General features: G+C 39.0%; 1 protein-coding gene across 4 annotated transcripts in view; it reads left to right on the plus strand.

The window, feature by feature from the left end:
• Window positions 1-21,078, plus strand: part of LOC122078631 (protein PHYLLO, chloroplastic-like) — a 44,673-nt gene extending 23,595 nt beyond the window's left edge. For 2 of the 4 annotated variants that reach the window (XM_042644958.1, XM_042644883.1), the window contains exons 4-9: window positions 10,199-10,255; window positions 10,477-10,545; window positions 11,173-11,277; window positions 11,393-11,587; window positions 12,673-12,771; window positions 20,336-21,078. In XM_042644958.1, coding sequence (XP_042500892.1) covers window positions 10,199-10,255; window positions 10,477-10,545; window positions 11,173-11,277; window positions 11,393-11,587; window positions 12,673-12,771; window positions 20,336-20,959 — 1,149 coding nt within the window. In that variant the 3' untranslated portion in view covers window positions 20,960-21,078. The remainder of the gene's footprint in view (window positions 1-10,198; window positions 10,256-10,476; window positions 10,546-11,172; window positions 11,278-11,392; window positions 11,588-12,672; window positions 12,772-20,335) is intronic. The other 2 variants (XM_042644740.1, XM_042644807.1) reach the window with 2 other exon arrangements.
• The last annotated feature ends 1,600 nt before the right edge of the window (window positions 21,079-22,678 follow it).

Raw genomic sequence — 22,678 nt, forward strand, 5'->3', positions numbered from 1 at the left:
AATACTAATATGTGGTTTCTACATTTACTGAGAAAATCCAAGAGTACTACTAACAGAAAGAGGGCTAGATTCTTTGATGCTAATCAATCTGCTCCTGGACTTAAAACTTGTAAATATGGTCCAAGAGGATGAACTAGGGTGCTTCTGCCTCCCAGAAATGTCCCTGAGGGTGCCACAAGGTGCGGTACCCCAATAGAGATTTTCTTGAGGTTGTGAGACATTCACATATTCATACAAAGTGGTTCAGTGCACCTAGAACTGATTCTTCTTTCATTTTTTTCTTTTGTCTTAGAATGGTTTGACTGGTTTGACCAGTTTGACCATACCATACTGGTACTTTTAATGACATTTAGTTAGTTAGGAGAGCTGAATTAGTCATTTGTTTCTGTTTTGTTGTTTAAGTAGTTTCAAATGGATTTCTATGTGGAACTAGCAGTCTAAAATCACCTTCTTCTCTTAAGAATTATAGTTTATAAGTTGAAATGGAGTCAAAATAAGAGCTACAGAGAATTGAACAACCCTCATATATTGTCAGTAAATGTTTCTGCTATGCCACTAATCTATTAGTAAATGAAATCTGTCTTCCAAGCTTTCTATTGAGAGGTTTCACTCTACCATGTGAGACTCTTGTGCTTTTCTAGGATATTGCTGTTTTATTTCTTTTCGAGAAGATGATGACTTTATTATTTGGGCTTTGGGTATGGTTACTGATGCTCCCTGAGCTGCCTTTCCTTTGCATCTTTTTGATGTGATAGCGAGAGACTCAAAAACCTGCAAGATGAGGGATGTGCGAGAGAGGAGATATTGCGAGAGAGAGAAGAGAGAGGCGTGAAACGGAGAGAATGGGAGATTACGTGAATAGGTCAATTAGACCACCACGCCTCCAATTTATACAATTGATTCAAAATAAAGAGGACATAGATGCCCTTCAACATAAGTCGTTACTTATGGAGAAATCCTAATTCCTTGAAAGTACAAACCTGCCCCTGCTAATGACACCAACACTCTCCCTCAAGCTGGAGCGTATAGATCAAGTAAGCCCAGCTTGCCAATGATCAAGTGAAGTGTGCAGCGGTAGGGGCTTTGGTGAAAATGTCTGCAAGCAGATCAGACCAAACAAAAAGAGTAGAGATCTCCTGGGAAATAATCTTCTCGTGAACAAAATGGCAGTCTACCTCTATATGCTTTGTCCTCTCATGAAACATTGGATTTGCAGCAATCTTGATGGCTGCTTGATTGTCTCTAATGGAGAGGCATCAAAGACAATGATACTGATATCCAATAATAGAGATCAGAGCCACATTAACTTACGAGTGGCATGGGCCATCGAGCGATACACAATTTTGGCAGATGATCAAACAACTACTGACTGCTTTTTACTCTTCCAAATAACAAGGTTACCCCCAACAAACATACAATAGCCTGAGGTGGACCAATGATTGTCATGAGCACCACCCCAAACTACATCACTGTACCCATGAATATCAAGGTGACTGTGATTAACAAAGAGAAAACCCTGCCCCGGTGATTGCTTGTGATAATGAAGGAATTGAAGCACTGCATCATAATGATGGACACAAGGAGTCTGCACAAACTGACTAAGCACGCTGACAACATATGAAATGTTGAGCTGAGTAACAATGAGATATAAAAGCTTGCCAGCCAGTCTCTGATAAGTTTTTTTCTTTTTTTTCTTTTGGAACGGAGGAGAGATAGTATCATGAAGACGATGATTTGCCTCAGTAGGAGTGGAAACAGGCTTTGCTCCAAGAAGACCTATCTTATCTAGAAGGTGAAGAACATACTTCCTCTAGGAGATTGCAATACCCTCACCAGAGCGAGTAACTTCAATGCCCAAAAAAATACTTCAAGGATCCCGACTCTTTAATGTCAACCCTGCTGATCAAAAAGGATTTTGTCTTCATAATGTGCTCAGGATCATTGCCGTTAAGATTATTTCATCCACATAAACCAGAAGCACTACGCTGAAAATCGAACTGAGGCAAAGCATCACTATTCACTAAGCTTCTCATACCATGCACGGGGTGATTGCTTGAATCCATAAATTTCCTTATGAAAACGACAACCATAGCCAGCAACAACATCAATGTAATCTCCCAAGGGAAGATCCATATAAATCTCCTCATGTAAATGACCGTGAAGAAAAGAATTCTTAAACTAACTGATACAACTGCCATGACTTATGGACAACAATAGAAAAGAACTACCTAATTAAGTTTTGTAAGTAGAGCAAATGTCTCCTGGTAATCAACACCTTTAATATGAGTAAAGCCCTGTGCAACCAATTGAGCTATACCTTTCTATAGATCCCTTAGGATGATGTTTTATAGTGAACACCCACTGACAGCCAACAACATTGCTACAGGAGAGTAATAGACCATGTATGCTGTTTTCTTAGAGCATCCATCTCACCGTCCATTACTTCTTCTACTTGGGATCAGCCAATGCATCGTAAGCCTTAGAAGGAATTTTTACAGCTGAGACAGCTGCAAGAAAACCTTTCAAGGAGGAGGATAAAGCATGATAAGAAATAAAACGATCAACTGGATGATGAGTTCTTACCTCTTTTCTTACTGCAACAGGGAGATCATCAGAAGAAAGGATGATGGCAACACCAGATGAATAAGAGAGAGGATGGTGATCACTCTTAGCAGCAGGGACAATAGGGGCAGCAGGAGTATTTACAATATGGCATCGTCGAGTATATACCTGGATAGGCAGAGAATTTGTAGAAGTAATAACAGAGGATTCCTATGGATTCAACACCAAAGAATCAGCCAAAACTAGAAGAGGAGAATCTCTAATGGAGGGAGATGAGACAGATCTGCCTTCTGGAGAAAAGAAAGGTATAGATCTTTGAAAAATGTGACACAAACTTCTTTCTTAGAGATGGAAAATAAGATTTATATCCCTTTTGTTTGGGGGGGGGGGGAATATCTAAGAAAAATACTTCACCGATTGAGGACCTAATTTTTCACAATGAGTATCCAACATATGAACAAAGGTGACACATCCAAAAAACATCCAAAAACTTTTGGAGGTAAGGAAAATAATGTATGTGAAGGTTTAAGGAGTTGTAAAAGGTATTCTCCAGCAAAAGTAGGAGTAGGCATTCGGTTTATCATCTAAGAAGCAGTTATGATGGCACCCCCCCAGTATGTCTTAGGAACATTCATCCCTAGAATTAAAGGTCAAGTAACCTCAAGAAGGTGACAGTTGTTTCTCTCACATACACCATTCTATTGAGGTGTACCAGTGCAAGAAAACTGAATTTCTACCCAATGTTCATCTAAGAGATGACTAAGGCTTGTTTGTTTTTTATATATTTTATATTCTCCTAAGTCCTACCTGATCAACACAAAACACTTTGATTGTCACTCCAAAATGAGTTTCCATCATTCTGTAAAAGGTCTAAACAATTGAAGGAACCTCATAGGGACTTTTCATTAGGTACACCCATGTGGTTCGGAAAAAATCATCAATAAATAAAATGAAATGACGATACCCAAAAAGAGAAGTAACCAGGGAAGGTCCCTGGACATTAGAATGCACTAACTAAAAGATAGAATCAGCGTTATTCACGCTTAAATGATAACTGGTTTTATAAGACAATTGAGAACCTTTGAATGACTCAAACAACTTAGGAAATAACAAATGAAGAGCGCGAAAAGACATATGATTCAGACATCTACGCCATAACTATGGCTGAGCATTAGCTTTAATGTACCCCTTTCCTCAAGCAAGCAGTGGAAGGGTGTTCTTTAAGGATGTAGAGGCTACCCTGCTCACGACCACCACCAATCCTCTTCGCCATCATAAGGTCCTGAAAGAAACAATAAGAAGGGAAGAAAAGTTATACAACAATGAGGAGACAGACACGAGTTCAGGAGAGAACCAAGCAAGTGATAAAAGAAAGAAGTGATGTAAAGAAATAAACAAGTGAGGCAAGCGGAGTGAGGTCAATGAATTACGGAAAGAGGCATAAAGAAAATGACAGACAAGTGAAAGAAGCAATGGATAAAGGTGGGTTGTTGTTTGGTAAACTGGTTGATAAACAAGAGATTTGCAGGAAATAATGGTAGATGAATAAGATATGAAAGAGGAGACGAAAAGTAACAAATGATAAGTACCCTTCCCGATAAGGATTAAAGCATCGGTATCGGTCGGCCAAAATTAAGATACATATCTGAGGGTATCGTATTAATATCGGAGATACACTAAAGATACACACATAAATGGATATGAAACAATTTTTTTTTTTTAATACACTTTTGCATAAAAAAATAGTTAAAGAAATCTATATATAACATGTATTATGTATAAACACTAAAATGGAGTATAATACTGAGAGAAGTATATTCAATTGAAATAGTTAAAAAAAAGTGATATGTTCTTCAAAACAATTGAGTTGAGGGCCTTCAGGTATTGAATCCTTGCTAAACTTAGTTGAATCTTTGCTTTGTAGTTATTTATGACTAATATATGGAATCCCATGTTCCCAACCATAGTTATCATGGCGCCAAGGCAAACCAAGGCGACCAAGTGTTATTTTTTATTTTCCCTCTTTTCTAACATTGTTTTGTATGCTACATATACTTTGTATCATAAAAAATCAACATTAAGCCACATCAAGTCATCAAAAATCAACATTAAGTCATAACAAATCATCATTTAAAGAAATGCTCTAGATCTATAATAAGCTTGGTTGGTCAAATGATTTTATTTTTACATAAGACCTTTTGTATTAGGTATAGCACAAAACCAGCTTTCCAACAAGTCAAAAATTACTTAAATATGAGTTGTAATGACAAAGTTATGTTCCGGTCAAACTTGTTTTAAAGTGCGTGAATACTGTTATAATCGTCTGAATGAAAATAATTTATGGGCATCAAAACGAAAGATTATTTTGTCGACTTTTGGGTCTTAGCAATGTTTTACCTTGATAAGATTTCTAAAGTGTGCGAATACTCTTTGTAACCTCCTGCACAAATTCATTGCAAAAATCCTTGCCAATCGCATCAAATTGGTTATCAATTCTCTTGTCAGTCTCAATCAATCAACTTTTATAGCTGGTAGAAGCATCACTGACAATGTCATTCTTAGCCATGAGATTGTCAGAGGCTTTGATCGAAAATCCCATTCTTCTACTGTTTTGCTAAAAATTGACATCGACAAGGCATTTGACTCCATCCATAGCGATTTCACCTCCATTGTCCTGCTTCACATGTCCTTTCCCCCATCCTTTGTCCATTGGATCCATTCCTATGTTTCCTCTTTGCGCTTCTCTATCCTTGTCAGTGGCAGCTCTGCTGGCTACTTCCCTGCTTCCGTTGTATCAAACAAGGTTGCCCTCTCTCCCCCTTCCTTTTCTCGCTTGCCCTCGAAGTCCTCCCCAGATCCATCCAATCTTCCATTGAGTCACTGACCAACACCTTATCTCCCCCATTCCCGAGTGCAGAGGCCTCTTAGTCACCTATTTAGCCTTCGCAGACGATCTCATGATTTTCTCCAAAGTTGACCCCTCGTCCATCTCTAACATTGTGGCTTCCCTCCACCTTTTTGAAAACCTCTCGGATCTTCGAATCAATCTCCTCAAATCTAACCTCTTTCTCTCGGGAGTCTCTGATGACCCTAGAGATCTCCTCCTTGCCCTTACCGGATTCTCCATTGGCTCCCTTCCTATTAAGTACCATTGTCTCCCCCTCATCTCCACCAGGCTCACTTCTCTCCATTATTCCTCTCTTCTTGATCTCCGGAGAAGAAAGCTCCATCTCTGCAAGGGTGAGAGTCTCTCCATGCAGGTAGGCTGGTTCTCATCAAATCAGTCTTGCAATCCATATACCTTTATTGGTCTGGCATCTTTGTTCTCCCCTCTAACACCTCCAAAGCTATTGACTCCATCCTTTTCTCCTTCCTTTCCAAAGGTGCCGAATCCTCTAGATTTCCACACCCCATAAGTTGGTCTAAGGTCCGCACTTGAAAATTTGAGGGTGGTCTCGGTCTTAGGAAAGTCTCTGACATTTCTAAGGTGGCATTCTTAAGCTGATCTGGAAAATCGCTTCTATGCAAAATAACATTTGGATCTCCTGGCTCTACTCCCACCCCCTCAAAAGAGATTCTCTGTGGTCTATCTCCCCTTCTCCGGATGCCTCTTGGATATAGCGCAACATCCTATCCTCTAGACGCCTATCCCTCGGTGCCATCTCCTACTATATTGGAAATGGGTTGAGTACCTCTCTGGTTAGATCCCTAGCACCCTTCAGGCATTCTTCTCTCTCTTATCTCCCCTAGAACTATTTACTCCTCCGGTCTTAGTAGGATGGCCAAGGTGTTTGACATGCTCTCTGATTCTGGCTGGTCTCCCCTGCCTTGCCCCCTCCCCTCACCAACGTCTAGTCCTCCCCCTATTCCTCTTAGACACTGGGTTAGAGAAGATAAGATTCCTTAGCTTCCTTCCTAGTCCGGGCTTTTCACTGCGGCCTCTGCGTGGGAGTTTGTCAGATCCAATGCTCCTCTTGTGCTTTGGCACAACTCCATCCGGTTCAAGGGTCATATTCCGCGTCACAACTTCACTGCCTAGCAAGCCATCTCAAACTACCTTTGTGCCTAAGATTTCCTTATCCATCAGCACGTCCATGCCCCCCTCTTGCTGTCTCTGTTGGAATGACATCGAAGACATAGACCATCTATTCTTCTCTTGTCCATTCTCCTCTATTTGGAAAAAAATCCTCCTTTCTTGCTAGCCCACCCATAGAAGAATTCTCCATTTCTTCAGAGAATAGATATGGATTGATATGACCTTTGGAGGGCCCTCTATTTGCAACACCATTGGGAAGCTTGCTTTTGGAGCCACGATCTCTCGCATTTGGATGGAGCATAATCTTCGTAGATGGACTTTCAATTCCCATTCCTATGATAAGATTGGAAAGCCATCTACTACGACATTAGCACCAAAGTTGGTTGCCTTCACCATCACCCCGTCAGAGACTGTGCTAGGAATAGGCATATCATTGCTTTTTGGGGCCTCCCCCACGACATCATCCCTCCCCCCCCACTTGATGCATCACCCCTTTTTTTTTTTTAGCTCTAGCTCCTTGGTGGCCTTTGTGTTCTGCCTCCCTTGAGGCTTTGCTCCTTTTGGCTCCCCCTTCTTTCCTCCCTTGTATATTTTTCTCTTTGGTAATAAATTATTTGTTTATAAAAAAAAAAAATATTTATAAAATTTTTAGAATTGAGAAAAACCTCAGCATTTGAAAGTTAAAAATTGCCCTACAACAAAAAATCCAGTTTTTGTTCTTAGACTGTGGGATTGGCTTTTTATCATTTTGGAATTTAATTTTTAAACTATTTTTATTGGATTCAAATGGGTGGAATTTTCTTATTTATGAATAATATCTTCAGTTAATGAAATAACAATTAAGTGTCCAAATATAAGGCAACATGCAATGCAATAGGAGCAAACCACATTCACAACTATAATCCCAACTTGATTTTCATTTTTGTTAGAAAGAAAAATGACTAGCAACAAAGAAGGAACAACACCACCTCTACAAAAGTCGTGTTTTGCTATAAAATAAGGTGAAAAGTACATTTCGGTATGTATCAGTACGTATCATTATGTATCGATATGTATCGTTAGGGTTTTAAGTATCGGTACGTATCGTACCATATTAGATGATACGTATCTGTATCGGCCCTTACCGATACGATGCACACCGATATGATACATCAAATTTTTAAAACCCTTTCGTATCGATTTGTATCCTACAATATGTACCGATACACATTAATACACCACCCATACGCACCAATACGTATCAATACTCTATGGAAAAAATAAAATCGAGTGAAATGTACGTATCGGTGCATATCGGTATGTATCGTTCGATACATACCGATACGGTACGATACATACCGATACAGTGCGTTACGGTCATATAATGGCCAAATTGGGTCATTTTTTAGAGAAAACACGATTTTTTGAGGGGTTTTTCTTTCAAAGTTGGTGTCAACCATATTTCTCTCTAACTAAAGTGGAAATCAAGATTGGGAACAAGGATTTTACATTTATGGGACAACTACAAACCTTGAATTCTTAGTGCGATACCCTCAATTTAGTGTTTTTGCAAAATACATGTTATTGATAGTTTTTTTTAACAAAATTTTTATGCAAAAGTGTATAAAAAAGTGTTTCCTATCCATTTATGTGCGTATCTTTAGCGTATCTTATCGTATCTTCGATACAATACCCTCTGATATGTATCTTAATTTTGGCCGACCGATACGGTGACCGATACCGATACTTTAATCCTTGTGTATAGTACGATACATATCGATACAAGGATTTGATTTTTTTCATGTACCGTATTGGTAGTATCCTATCGATACGGTACGATACATACCGATACTTAAAACCCTGCTTCCTGATAACCTGACTTATCAGCAAGTTTAACCCCCTCAGAAACAAGAATTAATGAAGAAAATCCCTCACACTCACCTGTTGTACGATCAGTGGCTTTTGAGTGTATAACCCAAGAGCTAGAAGGAACAGTCTGGGAATGATTAGTCGATGCATGGGCTGTAATACCTGGGATGATGCTAGTATTAGGTTTCTTCAGAGAGGCTTTCAAAGAGGACAACTAATAGGTAACCCTTGGATAACACGATCAACATGGTCCAAAAGCACCACCAACACTCGGAAGAGGCTTCCCCTTAGTAGAATCCAGATTTGCACTTCATTCCTTAAATTTGGTTGGTTTCAGGTGTGGATAAAGAATCCAACAGTGATCTTTAGTGTGCCTTGGTCTTCCATAGTGGCTGCACTTCAAGGGATTTGTTTCTTCCATGCATAGGCGACACCTTGATATAACAAACCAGGACTGGAAACCAGTACCTGCAAAGTAGAATAGAGAGGAGAGAAGAGAGAGGGAGAGAGAAGATGTGCTGCACCACATGAAATCTTCTCTTGGTGCTTCTATGGTCTTCGTCCTAGACCTATCTCATGATTTCTTCAAACTTTTCACATGGTAGCATCTTCCTTGGAATCCCTTTGTATCCTATTGTTCCTAAGAGAGGAAATGGAAATGGAAATGGAAATGGGAACTTGTAATATGACTCTCAAACAAAAACTGTGGGCCCTGTTACCAAGTGAAAACTAAAGGTTGCAAGAGAACAAAAGGGGAAGGCTTAAGATGAGAGTTGGAGGAAGGAGAAAAAGAAGAGAAGGAGAAGAAGAGAGGAAGTTGGCGGTAGAAAATTGTGGGAGGGAATAGACTTCTCTATATTGATTCACTAAGCCAAATAAAGGAGAAATTACCAACCCCCATGCTAACATAAGGCAGTTAAGGGAGGTAACAAAGTAAAAACACAATACAACATTATATCCAAGTTCCCAAAGTAACCTTGTTATATGAACTCTAACACATCTGCCTTCTGCCTCTGATTCTTGAATCTTAGAACTATTTGGCTTAACTATTGTTCTTAAATATTTATTTGTCTTCAGTTTGGAACTATTTACCTGTAGTTGTTGTACATATGGAATTAGGAAATTTTCTTGGTATGTTATATGTACATGTTATCCATGTCAAGATGACTCTGCTCAATTATTTGTAAAGGTAAAATGTGCTGGATGGCCACAAATTTTAAGTTGTGAGGTTGAGACTCAAGGAAAAGGCTAGGGTCTCCCGGTCGTGTAGGTGTTGTCAAATATGGGATCTATAGCCTAGTCATCTTCCTATTGGGTACTGGAAAAACATGAATGTCGCTCTTGATCCAAGCTTTTGGAACTCGTAATCATAGTTGTCACGGCGCCTAGGTGAACCAAGGCGGTCAAGGGGAGAAAATTTTAAAACGGCACTGGCAAGGAGCCAGTCCAGGCAAAGCCGCCTGGACGACGCATTGACAACTATGCCCGTAATAGTCTTTAGTTGCTTCAGTTATGCTGTGCGGTTCTCTTTTATGCCTTAATTGAGGTCTCTAATTTTGGTTTTAAAGTACTAGGGCCTAGGGGAATCACTTTGGAGAATATGTAAATATTTGTTTGTGAGAACTTCCTTCAGAATTTCAACTTTGCAATGAGTGTCCTTGCAATGGATGCCATGTTGAAATGTGTGAACTATTTACTTATTTGTTCAATTGTTATTTATTGTTTCTGCATTCAAAAGTATAGTCAATGCAGGTGCACACGGATGTTCATTCATTGGGTGGAAATGATACAGGATCTGATCTTCTACTGGTATTCTCTTTTTCTCAGTAACAGTTTTATTCGTTAACTTCTATTTCGATGACATGCCATTGGAATTTTTTTTTTTTTTTGGTCTTTCAAACCTTGGAGTCCTTATTATTGCACATTGAATGTTTACTAGTGATAGTCTTTAATGGGATTCAATGGCGTCTATTGCTCAGTAAAGGTCGTTAATTGTTTTTCTGGATGGTTTTGATATCTTTTTCTTACAGGAAGAGGCTCCAACATTTCATCAGTTCTATTTTAGGCTTTCAATGACCACGGCTTTCACTTGTAACTTGGTACTATATCTACCACCATAGTATTTTACAGAGCATATATCAATTATCTAATATCCTTTTGGTTTTGTTGTAGAAAATGTTCTGCATTCTAAATATCATTTTGGTGTGATTTTGATATGTGATTTATATGCCATAACAATGTGTATTTTGCACAGTAGTGTAACCTATAGTGTTACAGAGAGGCAGAAGCTTTTAAAATGAAATCTGAACTTCAGTTTTTCTCTTTCTTTATTTCTTATGAGCAGTGAACTCAGTGATTTTCCCACAAAATAACATTGAATTTGTAGGTGTTATTACTGAAATTATAATTTGATTGCCCGGCAATGGTAGCCTAAGGATTCTGTTCTGTTGTTTGAAAAAGAAGTGATTTTGTAGCTTCTTCCATACCGTGTATATGTGAAGGAACTAACAATTTTTAAGATGGCTATGGCTTTCTGGTGAAGGTATGGAACACAATATGGAGGTTTCGAAGAATGTTTCTGTTTTAGTTGGTTATGTAGGCTTGATGATTTTGGATTTTGAAAGTGACAGGCAGCATTAAAATTTTGTGTTATGTAAAATTGCTAAAATCTAGGTTGAGATTGTATTGGCTTACAGACTGAGATTTTGTCAATCTTTCTTTTCCAGCCTGATAGTTTGAGTATATCACATAGCTCAGTGCAAGATTGTGCTAATATTAATGCTGTCTGGTCCTCACTTATAATTGAAGAATGCACACGACTTGGTTTAACAGTGAGTTTTAATTTTGGTTATGGATGACTTCATATTTTTTTGGTCTTGGTCACCAAGATTTGTTTCATCATATGTTTTACATTTCTTTGTCTTTTTCTTAAACCTTCTGTTTCAGTACTTCTGTATAGCACCTGGATCAAGATCATCTCCACTTGCGATTGCCGCTTCCAGCCATCCCCTTACAACTTGTATTTCATGTTTTGATGAGCGTGCCCTTGCATTTCATGCTGTTGGCTACGCAAGAGGATCTTACAGGCCTGCAGTGGTCATAACATCATCAGGCACTGCAGTCTCAAATCTTCTTCCAGCTGTGAGATAAACATACTGACTTCTTGTAAATATGGTGCAATTTTTATAATATATTGGAGGCTGTGATATCCTGTGCATAGTGCTAATGATCTCTGTAGCTCAATGTGTCATTGGGCAATTTGGTGGTTGTCAAATTTCTTCCGTTGATATTAATTTTTGGGAAATTTACAGCGCCAATCCCTGCATAATTCACAATTATGCCTCAGACCTGCTACCATCAGTCTCTGTTAGGGAATATACCTTAAATGCTGACATCAGCTGATCTATATTTTCTAAATACCAAAATACCCTTCTAAAAAGTGAAACACCTAATATACACTCTTAACCCACTAACGCAAATCGAATTTGAACTTCTTCATCATCAAATCATTTTCTCTCCGTGAAGCGGCAATTTCTCTCCATAAAGAGCAGCGGGTACAAACTGGTGACGAGCGGAAGACTGGAAGATGGTGTTGAAGTCGTTTTTTGGTAGATCATTTAGGAACACTTGAAACTCTGGACATGGAAGATCGAGCTGGTGACATTTCTTATTGATGGCATCAATGAGCACAATAACCACAAACAAGGTATTGGGTCCAGAAGAGCAACCCAAGTTGGCAATGGCCAGTGTTTTGGGCAACCTGGTTGAGCAGAGATCAAGAATGGAGAAAGGCAGCGACTGCGCAGTTGCAGAAGTCTGCGCAGGGATGGAGAAGGGTGAGTGCAGGGATGGAGAAGGGGAGAAGCGTTTTGATCCTCTCAAACCCACGGTGAAGGTGAGGGGTATAGAGGGGTTAGTGAAAATAGGATGGGGTTATATGTTTTAGTTAGAAGGGTAAAATCGACATTTCAAAGACTCACTTAACAGAGATTGACGGTAGGGGGTCTGAGCGTAATTGTGAATTATGCAAGGGGAGTCTCTCTAATAGTGGCATTCTCTAGGAGGTGGCGCTGTCATTTTCCCTTAATTTTTTTATGAAATGTTAACTTCTTTACTCAGTGTGAATTAACATGTAGAATTGTGATAGCTGTCCCTTGGAATAGTGTACCATTTCTATCATGGCATGAATCCATAATCTGCATAACACGACTGGCTATCATCTGCAGGTTGTTGAAGCTAGTCAAGATTTCTTACCACTCCTGTTGCTCACAGCTGATCGTCCCCCAGAGCTTCAAGATACTGGAGCAAACCAATCTATTAACCAGGTTTTAGACTCAATGACTTATCTGTTGCTATTCTCTATTTGTAACCTCTTCCTTGGCATCAGAGCTTATTTTATCTTTCTTCTACTATTGTAAGAGGTTGCTTTTTCTTTCCAATCAATGAGAAATGGGCGAGGACGCAGGAAACACTTTTTTCCCCCTTTTGTTGGATTTCCTGTAAAATTCTCTTTATGAATTTGATAAATGGCTTCAATAAATCTAATGTACACTATCTTTCACCTCATTTATGCCTTGCATGTTTGGTGGCTGGTCAGACTTTTCACCATCTATTTGCTTGTTACTATTTTTCCAAACGTGTTTGGTTCCGTTTCTTCTTGTCTGTTTTGCGGATGTATTACGTTTCTCCAAGATTTGATGAGCTTACTTGGTAATTGGAATTTACATTTGGATCTTTTTGGAAACGTGAGGGCTCAAGGCCTTGGTGAGGTCAGTGGGTCAACGGGTAAGTAAAGGTGGCGGGCGGCATGTCTTTTAGGTAGCCATGCTTTGCCGTGGGAGGCCAAAGCCACTAATGCGTAGGACTGACCTCTTTGAGTAGCGGAAAAAATAAATACCGAAAAGGTATTGGATCTAATACCAATTTGAATTATGAGAGAATGGTTTTGGCTTGTCAGATATGACAGAGGCCAACTTTATTTATCATATGAGAAGAGATTACAATTATGGGATGTTAGGTAATGATGAGTCACAGTCTTTATCCTACATCTACCTCACAGAATCTACTAGATACATTGTACCTATACACTTTAAAAATTTAGTTTGATGGTGTCTTGTGCAAGTATTGGTGGTTGAAAAGGCAACAATGAAGATGTGGACTGATGCAGCAACTCCAATTAAGTAGGGGAGATCAACATAAAAGGTGGTATACTTTGCGGAGTAAAATATTTGTACAAGGTGAAGGATTCATGTTTGGCTTTGACATTAGTAAAATGGTTTGATAATTGCAGTTACAATTTGATGATTTCAGGTTGTAAAGAGAGAAGAGAAGAAGAGGAGAGAGACGGTGGAGCAATGATTGGGACTGCCCCATTTCATTCAATATATAAAACTTAGTCTACAGCAGTCCTACTAAAATCGAACACCCAAAATAGGAAACAAAAATAACTAACCTAAGTCTTACCTAAGTCCACAAGGACTAGACCAAAACACCCCTAGGAGGAGTCATGACTTGCGCTAAACAACAAGCTAGACTCCTCTCTTGACAATGAATTTTAATACTCCCACCCAAGTTGGAGTATAGATGTTAATCATGCCCAGCTTGTTACAAATATAATCAGCTCTACCACTCCCCAACGACTTTGTAAAAACATTTGCAAGTTGTTCCCCTGTGCAAACATGACTTGTAGAGATAATGCCTTGCTGTAGCTTTTCTCGAACAAAGTGACGACCCACCTCAATATGTTTCGTTCTCTTATGGAACATTGGATTTATGCAATATGGATTGCAGCTTGGTTATAGTACCACAACTGCATAAAAGAAGTGCATTCGAACCCAAGTTACGTCAACAATTGCTTATCCACATCAACTCACAAGTGATATGAGCCATGACACGATACTCAGACTCTGCGCTAGACCTAGCTAGAATAGCCTGTTTTTTGCTTTTCTAGGACACAAGATTTCCACCATGTATAGTAACCAGTAATTGAACGCCTATCAATAAGAGATCAACATCACAAAAACCTTTGATACGCTCATGTCCATAATCAGAGTACGACAGTACCTAGAGCTTTCTTGAGATCCCTCAGTAGACGAAAAACAACACCCTAATGTGACATTTGAGGAGACGATAGAAATTGACTCACCACACTGAAAGGGAAGGCAATGTTAGGCCGAGTCACCGTCAAATAATTAAGCTTTCCTACCAACCTTCGATCCTTTTCAGGATCACCTAGCACATCACCACTCTTAATTGTGAGCTCCGTATTTGGATCCATAGGAGTATCCAAAGGATTGGTTCCTAACATAGTAACACTCCAGTCTTTGTCAGCAAGTCCTGAACACATTTCCTTTGAGAGAGGAAAATTCCCTTCCTAAACTTAGCAATTTCAATACCCAAGAAATACTTTGACCGTCCTAGATCCTTGGTCTGAAATTTCTGCTGTAGATGTATTTTCAGACTTCAGATCCCTTCAATATCATCTTTTAGTGATGACAATATCATCAACGTAAACCACGAGAAATATCCTTCCTGCACTAGATTTGCGATGGAACACTGAGTGATCACTATCGCACCTTGATAACCCAAATTCACGAACCACATCAATGAAACTGCCAAACCACGCCCGAGGAAACTGCTTCAAACCATAAAAAGGCTTCTTAAGTTTGCACACCAATATTAGACTTCCTTAAGCAACAAACCTTGGAGGTTATTCCATATATACCTCTTCATGCAAATCACCATGAAGGAAAGCATTCTTCACATCGAGCTGATATAACGACCATTGAGAAGAAGCAACAAGGGATATCATATGACGAATAGAGGCCAACTTGGCAACAGGAGAGAGTGTGTCTAGATAGTCAACCCTATACACTTGTGCATACCCCTTGGAACTAACCGAGCCTTTAACTGAAATAGAGAACTATCAGGCTTGTGTATAGCCCTTAGAACTAACCGAGCCTTTAACTAAAATAGAGAACTATAAGGGTTAACCTTGGCCACATAAGCCCAGCAACAACCAATAGTGAACTTTCCTTGAGGTAATGGTACAAGATCCCAATTGTGATTTTCTTCTAAAGCCAACAATTCATCTTCCCTAGCTATCCTCTAGCCAGGACTAGTTAATGCCTCTACAACAGACTTGGGAACAGGATGACAAGACAAAGTAGAAGGACAAGTATAAAATGAAGGAGATAGACCAGAATAAGAAACAAAGTTTGAAATAGGATGTTAGGTAAAACTCCAAATGCCATTACGTTGTGTAATCAGAAGATCAATATTAGAAAGGGAAATACCTGGATCAACAACCATAGGCGAAGACGAAGAGGTAGGAACCGTAGAGACAGGGGGTGCTGATTCTTCATGAGGACAAGTATAGATTAGCGAACGAAACAAATGGTGGTGGTGGTGGTGGTGGTGGTGGTGGTGGTACTGCTGGTGAAGGTGGTGGCACATTGGCACCATTGCATTTGTGGTAACCTGCGGAAGAGAACGTTGAACAACATATAGAGGAAGATCATCAAGTTCAGAAACAACAAAGTACTCATTCAGATAAGAGAAGACTCAAAGAAGGAAAAATCAACAGTAAAAAAATATTTTTGAAGTGTAGGGGAATAACATTGGTAACCTTTTTGGGTACGTGAGTAACCTAAAAAGATACACTTAAGAGCTATAGGATCCAACTATGATTACCCTGGACAATGATCACGAATGAAACAAACACAACTAAAAACATGTTGTGGAAGAACAAACAAAGGGTCAGAAGGAAACATGGCACCCTGTAACACTGAATATGTCATTCGATTAATAAGATAACAAGTAGTTAGCACTGCATCAGATAAAAAAAATATTTGGCTACATTCATCTCAAACAAAAGTGACCTAGCAACCTCCATCAAATGTCTATTCTTCTTCTCATCAACTCCATTTTGTGAGGTGTGTTTGAGTAGGAAGACTGATGAATCATACCACAACTAGCCATGAATTGAGAGAAAAGACCATAAAAGTATTCGTTGGCATTATTACTCCGTAAAATTTTGATAGATAAATTAAATTGATTCTAAATTTCAGCAACAAATGCAGAAAAAATAGAAAATAACTCAGAACAATGCTTCATTAAATAAATCCAGGTAACTCTGGAATAATCATCAACGAAAGTAACAAAGTACCTCAAACCCAACTTGGAAGTAATGGGACAAGGACCCCATACATCAGAATGAACTAAAGAAAAAGAGTGTGCAGACCTTTTATTGACTCTAGGGAAATAGCTCAAATGGTGAAGCTTTCCAAACTGACAAGACTCACTCTAAACTAGAAACAGAACGAAAACGAGAATCAAGCTTCTGTAAACTTTGTATAGACGGATGTCCTAAATGACAATGGATTTGATGAGGGCTTAAAATACTCGAATATGCAACGGAAGAAGAATTGTCTTCAAGAAGATAAAGCCCCCCCAGCCCGACGGCCTCTACTAATCATCTTCTTCGTTGGAAGGTCCTGAAAAACACATGAATCAGGAGAAAATGTCACTAAACAATTGTAAGCTTGAGTTAACTTGCTCACAGATAAAAGATTAAAAGGAAAATTTGGCTATTGAAGGACAGAGTATAATGACGAAGAAGAGCTAAGACGAATATTGTCAATGCCATTGACTTTCATGACCGACCCATTAGCTAATGTGACAATAGCAGAAGACTTTTGAAAAGAAGAAAATATCCCTGACACACTAGACATATGATCCGATGCTTTGAATCAATTATCCAGGGAAGAGAAGAGGAGGAAAAACATGTATTGGCATTACTTGTTTGGACAAAAGTAGCAATGCAAGGCTGAGGAGGTTTGGTTTGAAATTGAGTGTACCATGCAAATGCTTCACGTGTCATCTTGACCATTTTACGTTCAAACTGTCCAAGTTGAGAAGACTCAATAATTGCTACTGTATGACAAATTGCTTATGAGGAGGTTTTCCATGAAGTTTCCAACAAAAGCGTTGGATATGTCTGGGTTTGCCACAATGGTGACATGTTCGTGCTGACCCTTAACTATCTGAAGTGTTGGAGTTACCAAAAGGTTTCCCCTTTCCACCCCCACTGTTAGTATTACGTGTTCCACCACAATTATTATTCTGAGTAATAAGAGTGGAGGCTAGTGTAGGATCATGAGAACTTGCTCTAGAAAATGTATTTGTAAGAGATGCCATTTTGTCACCTCTAAGGATATGAGACCGGACAACATTATAATCTGGTCTAAGACCACCCAAAAACCCCATAACTGTGAGCTGCTCTCACTGGTTCGACACTTTTGCACATTGCCACTAAAAGGAAGTAGAGAGTTCACCTCCTCATTTATCCTCTTGAAATCAACAAAGTACTGAGTTAGAGGTTGACCCTTCCAATCAGCCCAATAATACTCTTAAGATAACTTATAGATGCGAGAGATATTGTTCTGTGCAAAATACAAAAGCATTTACAGAACCCATAACTCCTTTACAGTATCTATGTGAGTAACAATATCAACTATAGAGTTATCAATCGAGTTCAACATCTGTTTCAGAATACGTGCATCATTTGTATCCCATGTAGTGTCAGTAGTAGGTTTCACCTTTGTTAGACGATCCTATTGATCACGACTAGTCAAAACCAGCTAAACAATTTTCTTCTACTATTGAAAATTGGAAGCTTTTGCAAGTTTCTTCTCTGTAACCCTATGAGAGGATGAGGATACCACCTCAGTGATAACATTCTTTCCCTCAATTTCAGCCATTGATGCAAAGAGATCACCAAAGATTCACACGAGCAAAAAATCTGATCCCTAGAGAGAAATTAGAAAAAGCGATCTGATCTCCTATCAGGGTTTTAGATTACACAGTTGATTGATCATAATTAACTGGCCAATCCTAATAAGGGAAAAAACTAAATCTCCAGACAAACCTCCACCAAATCAGCAACCAGAGAGGAATCGACTCAGATCACAAAACCCTAATCTGGGTGAAAAAGGTGAATACCTGCGGTTGGGTGTGTAGTGTTCCAATGATGCTCAAATTTGGACTGAATGTCCCTGATATAATGCTGAATAAGCCCGTAAAAGGATTTTCCAAAATAAGACCAAACTTGAGAGATATGGCCAAAATCGATCTTGTTAGAGAGCCAAAACCCTACTACAACAATAACAACATTCAAAACCTTATCCCAACTTTAGGGGGTCGGCTACATGGAGATTCCAAGCAAAGGTGCAAGGATCCATGCAAAAAGATTGACGGTTGTGGCTAATTATAATAAGTGCCGGCTGTCAACCTGACGCACCACTACAAATCAGCTACAGGCTTATAACGGCAGACTATAATAAGGTACTGGCTGTCTACATGACGTACCATATAGATCGGTCAAGCCAAAGCGTCCTACATGCATTACGTCCACCACCAAGACAAAGCGTCCAACATGCAACCTTTAGTTTTGTTCAATTTTAAGGGGGTTCCTCTCAAACACAGCCCATTTGGGGAGTTTGGATTCCTCTCTAACTGAATCCAACATCCCAAAATGTATCATTTGAATGCTACACACACACACACACACACACACACACACACACACACATATATATTCTCATGCAGCATATTAAGTTTATACAAATCTTACATTGTACACTTATCTCTTGTCTAACAGGCTTACTTGTATAGGTAGCCCTATACAAATCTTACATTGGCTTACTTGTATAGGTAGCCAAAACCTTGACAACTATAATTGATTTCTCCAACTTGAGCAATTCAATCCTCAAACCATAAAACCCAACCAGAAATCACTCAGAACAATACCTTGAGTTGATTCTTCAAGACATGATTGATCACAATCAATCAAACTTCCATTCAAAAATCAGAAAACTAAGGGAGGAAACCACCCCCTCTAAGAAATCATGGAACCCTTAGGAAGAACCAGTAACAGCCAAGTAGAATAAGAAGGGACTATTACTTGTGATACAGTGATAGCAGAGATCGATGTGCTTGCTTAGGGATCAAGCTCTGATACCTGTAAAAAGAGAAGAGAAGGAGAAGGGAGAGAAAAGATGGAGCAATATAGATTGGGACTGCCCTACTTCATTCAATATATAGACTAAGTATTACAGCAGTCCTACTAAGAATAGAACTCCCAAAATAGGAAACAAAACTAACTTACCTAATTCTTACCTAAGTCCACAAGGACTAGACCAAAACACCCCTAGGAGGAGTTGTGACTTTCTCTAAACAGCAAGCCAAACTAAACTCCTCTCTCGACAATGATGTCTAACACAGGTATTCTAAGATTGGTTTTATATGCTTTACTTTTCTTTGATATTAAATTGGGTTGAAAGGAGAGGAATAATGGAAAAGAAGTGGTTTGAGGATTGGGGTATATTGGTTTCATCGCCTCCTTCAATGTTTTTTTTGAGGTCATCAGGAGAGTACTGGTTCAGTTTCAAGTGTTGGGCACAGCGGCACAGAGACAATCAAATGGTTTGACCTTGGTTCACCTTTTGTTGATTTGGAAAATCATGTAGATTTTATGATTGAAGTAATTTAATAGAAAATCATGGTTAATAAAGGAGAACTTGTGTGGATAATGAACTTTTTAATATTACGGCTTCAGTTTTGCACCACTTCATCTTCCAATCTGTCTTGAAACCAGCATCATTACTGACCATCTTTAGACAGCTATCTAGTGCTTAATTAGAACCATAAAATGTTTTGTATATGTAGAATCTGTAAATCTGGATCATGATTCTGCATTTAGATATGGTTATTCTGTTTAAGTATTTGTGGTATTTATGAATGAGCATGTTTGTGTGTGAGCACACACACACATGTAATTGTGTAACGTATTTCATATACTTATTGTATCTTAACTTTTTTATAATTTAGGTCAATCATTTTGGCTCATTTGTGAGGTTCTTCTTCAGTCTTCCTCCACCCAGTGATCATATTCCTGCGAGGATGGTACTTACAACGGTTGACTCTGCTGCATATTTCGCAACCCATGCACCGCATGGTCCTGTACATATTAATTGTCCTTTTAGAGAGCCACTGGAACATAGTCCCAGGGAGTGGGCATCAAACTGCTTGAAAGGTTTAGAATATTGGATGTCAAGGGCAGAACCTTTTACTAAGTATATTGTGAAACAGTTTCACACATGCAATGGCCTTTCAGGGGAAGTTTTAAATGTTCTAGAAGTGATTAAGCATGCTAGCCGGGGGCTTTTACTGCTTGGTGCTATCCACACAGAAGATGAGCTATGGGCTGCTCTTCTCTTGGCAAAACATCTTTCTTGGCCTGTTGCAGCTGACATTTTATCTGGCCTTCGTCTGAGGAAAGCCTTAACTTCATTTCCTGAAGTTGAAGAGAATTTTCTGTACATTGATAACCTGGATCATGCACTTCTCTCAGATTTAGTCAGGGCCTGGGTCAAACCAGATACAATTATTCAGGTACTTATTAACAAAAAACACTTTTTTTCTTTTTTCCCTTTCATGTTGGTTGAACTTTGAACAATAATTTCAAACAGTGAGTCATATGGAATACTTGTAAAATATGAAACTTTGTGATGCTTTTTTCTACAAAATTAATATGGAAGTCATATGTAGAATTTTATTGATTTTATATATATATATATATATATAAGAGCAACCCAATGCATGAGGCTCCCGCTACTGCAGGGTCTGGGAGGGGCAAATGTACGCAATTTTACCTCCTGCTTCACAGGAGAGGCTGTTTCCAAGTTTTGAAACTGTGACCAACATGTTGCAATAGTGCAACTTAACCGTTGCGCCCATGGTTTAAAGTATCATTGCCGACCGATACTGTGACTAATACCGATACTTTAATCCTTGATCTTTAGCATAACTGTGATACGATATGATTATGCGATACCCTCCGATGTGTATCTGCGACCATTACTGATACTTTAATCCTTGGTTGTTCCACACTCGAACCCCCACTTTTATTGATTATTTCTCCTCGGAAAATTTCCTGTATGAATTGATGATCGTGTTCTTATTCTGTGTAAAGTTAGGTTTGGTTGGAAGGGTACCTGGGAACTAGAGTCTGCTAGATTACTTTTCAAAAATTCCACTCTACTGCTACTTGACCGTTAAACATGGTGCCTTGTGCCCAAATCTTGTGATAGCCATTATTTGGTGAAGATGGTTAAGCTCATTGTCTCCCATTGTCAATGACATTACTTTTAGGATGTGCTAAATGAGTTCCACTGGAAAATCTCATCAAAAAATGTCCCAAAATACTTTATATAACAAAATCTTCCATAACCTGTTTTTCTTTCATCAAGTAGCTGGTTTTCTTCGTGGCTTCAGATTTTTGAGTTGTTTCCAGTGGTGGATGATTAACTATATAACCCAAGGGCCTGCTCTTTCTGTTACAACTTTGAGGTCATACTTTCCTCTTGGCATGTTTGACGAACATATGATTAAAATCAAATGGGGGAAGAAAAAAGAGAGTAAAAAATTGATTGATTTGATTTATTTATCTGTATTTAAGCAATATCTGTGACCTAGGGACCCAGATGTTTCTAGAGGTATGGATCCCTATAAAATTCAATGCTTCTTATATAAAAAGAGCATTCAGCCAATCATACTGAATTTTTGGTTTATAGTACTGCAAGTGGCATCCATTCACTTATAGGTCCTCATCTTAGTAAATGAAACATGATGAGTTAGTGGGTGGCCAGACCTGTGTCTTTTTTTGGGTGAATAAAAATTCATTACCAAGTGAAAGGAAAAAGATACAACACAACTCAGCCTTATCCCAACTGAATGGGGTTGGCTACGTGGATCCAAGGGCAAAAAAAAAAAAAAAAACTTTGAACATCCCACTCACGAATCAGCAACCCGGATTATAGCCCTCAAAGTAGCTCTGTTCAATACCATACTTGGCTGAAGACTTAACTTTTGCATGTCTCATCTTACTAACTCATCTATGGTCGTTTATTGCCTACCCCTAGCCCTTTTAGCTCTATCCATCTGCATCTGGTCACTCCTCTGTACAGGGGCATCCAAAGGCCTCCTTTGAACATGCCCAAACCATCGTAACCGACATTCTCTTAGCTTATCTTGAATTGGTGCAATTCCTAAATCAGCTCTTACTTGGTCATTTCTTATTCTATCCCTCAGGGTTTTGCCGCACATCTATCTCAACATCCTCATCTCCGACACATTCAACTTATCTATGTTACGCTGTTTTATTGCCCAACA

This window comes from Macadamia integrifolia, chromosome 1 (genome assembly GCF_013358625.1).
Source record: "Macadamia integrifolia cultivar HAES 741 chromosome 1, SCU_Mint_v3, whole genome shotgun sequence".
Classification (NCBI taxonomy): Eukaryota; Viridiplantae; Streptophyta; class Magnoliopsida; order Proteales; family Proteaceae; genus Macadamia; species Macadamia integrifolia.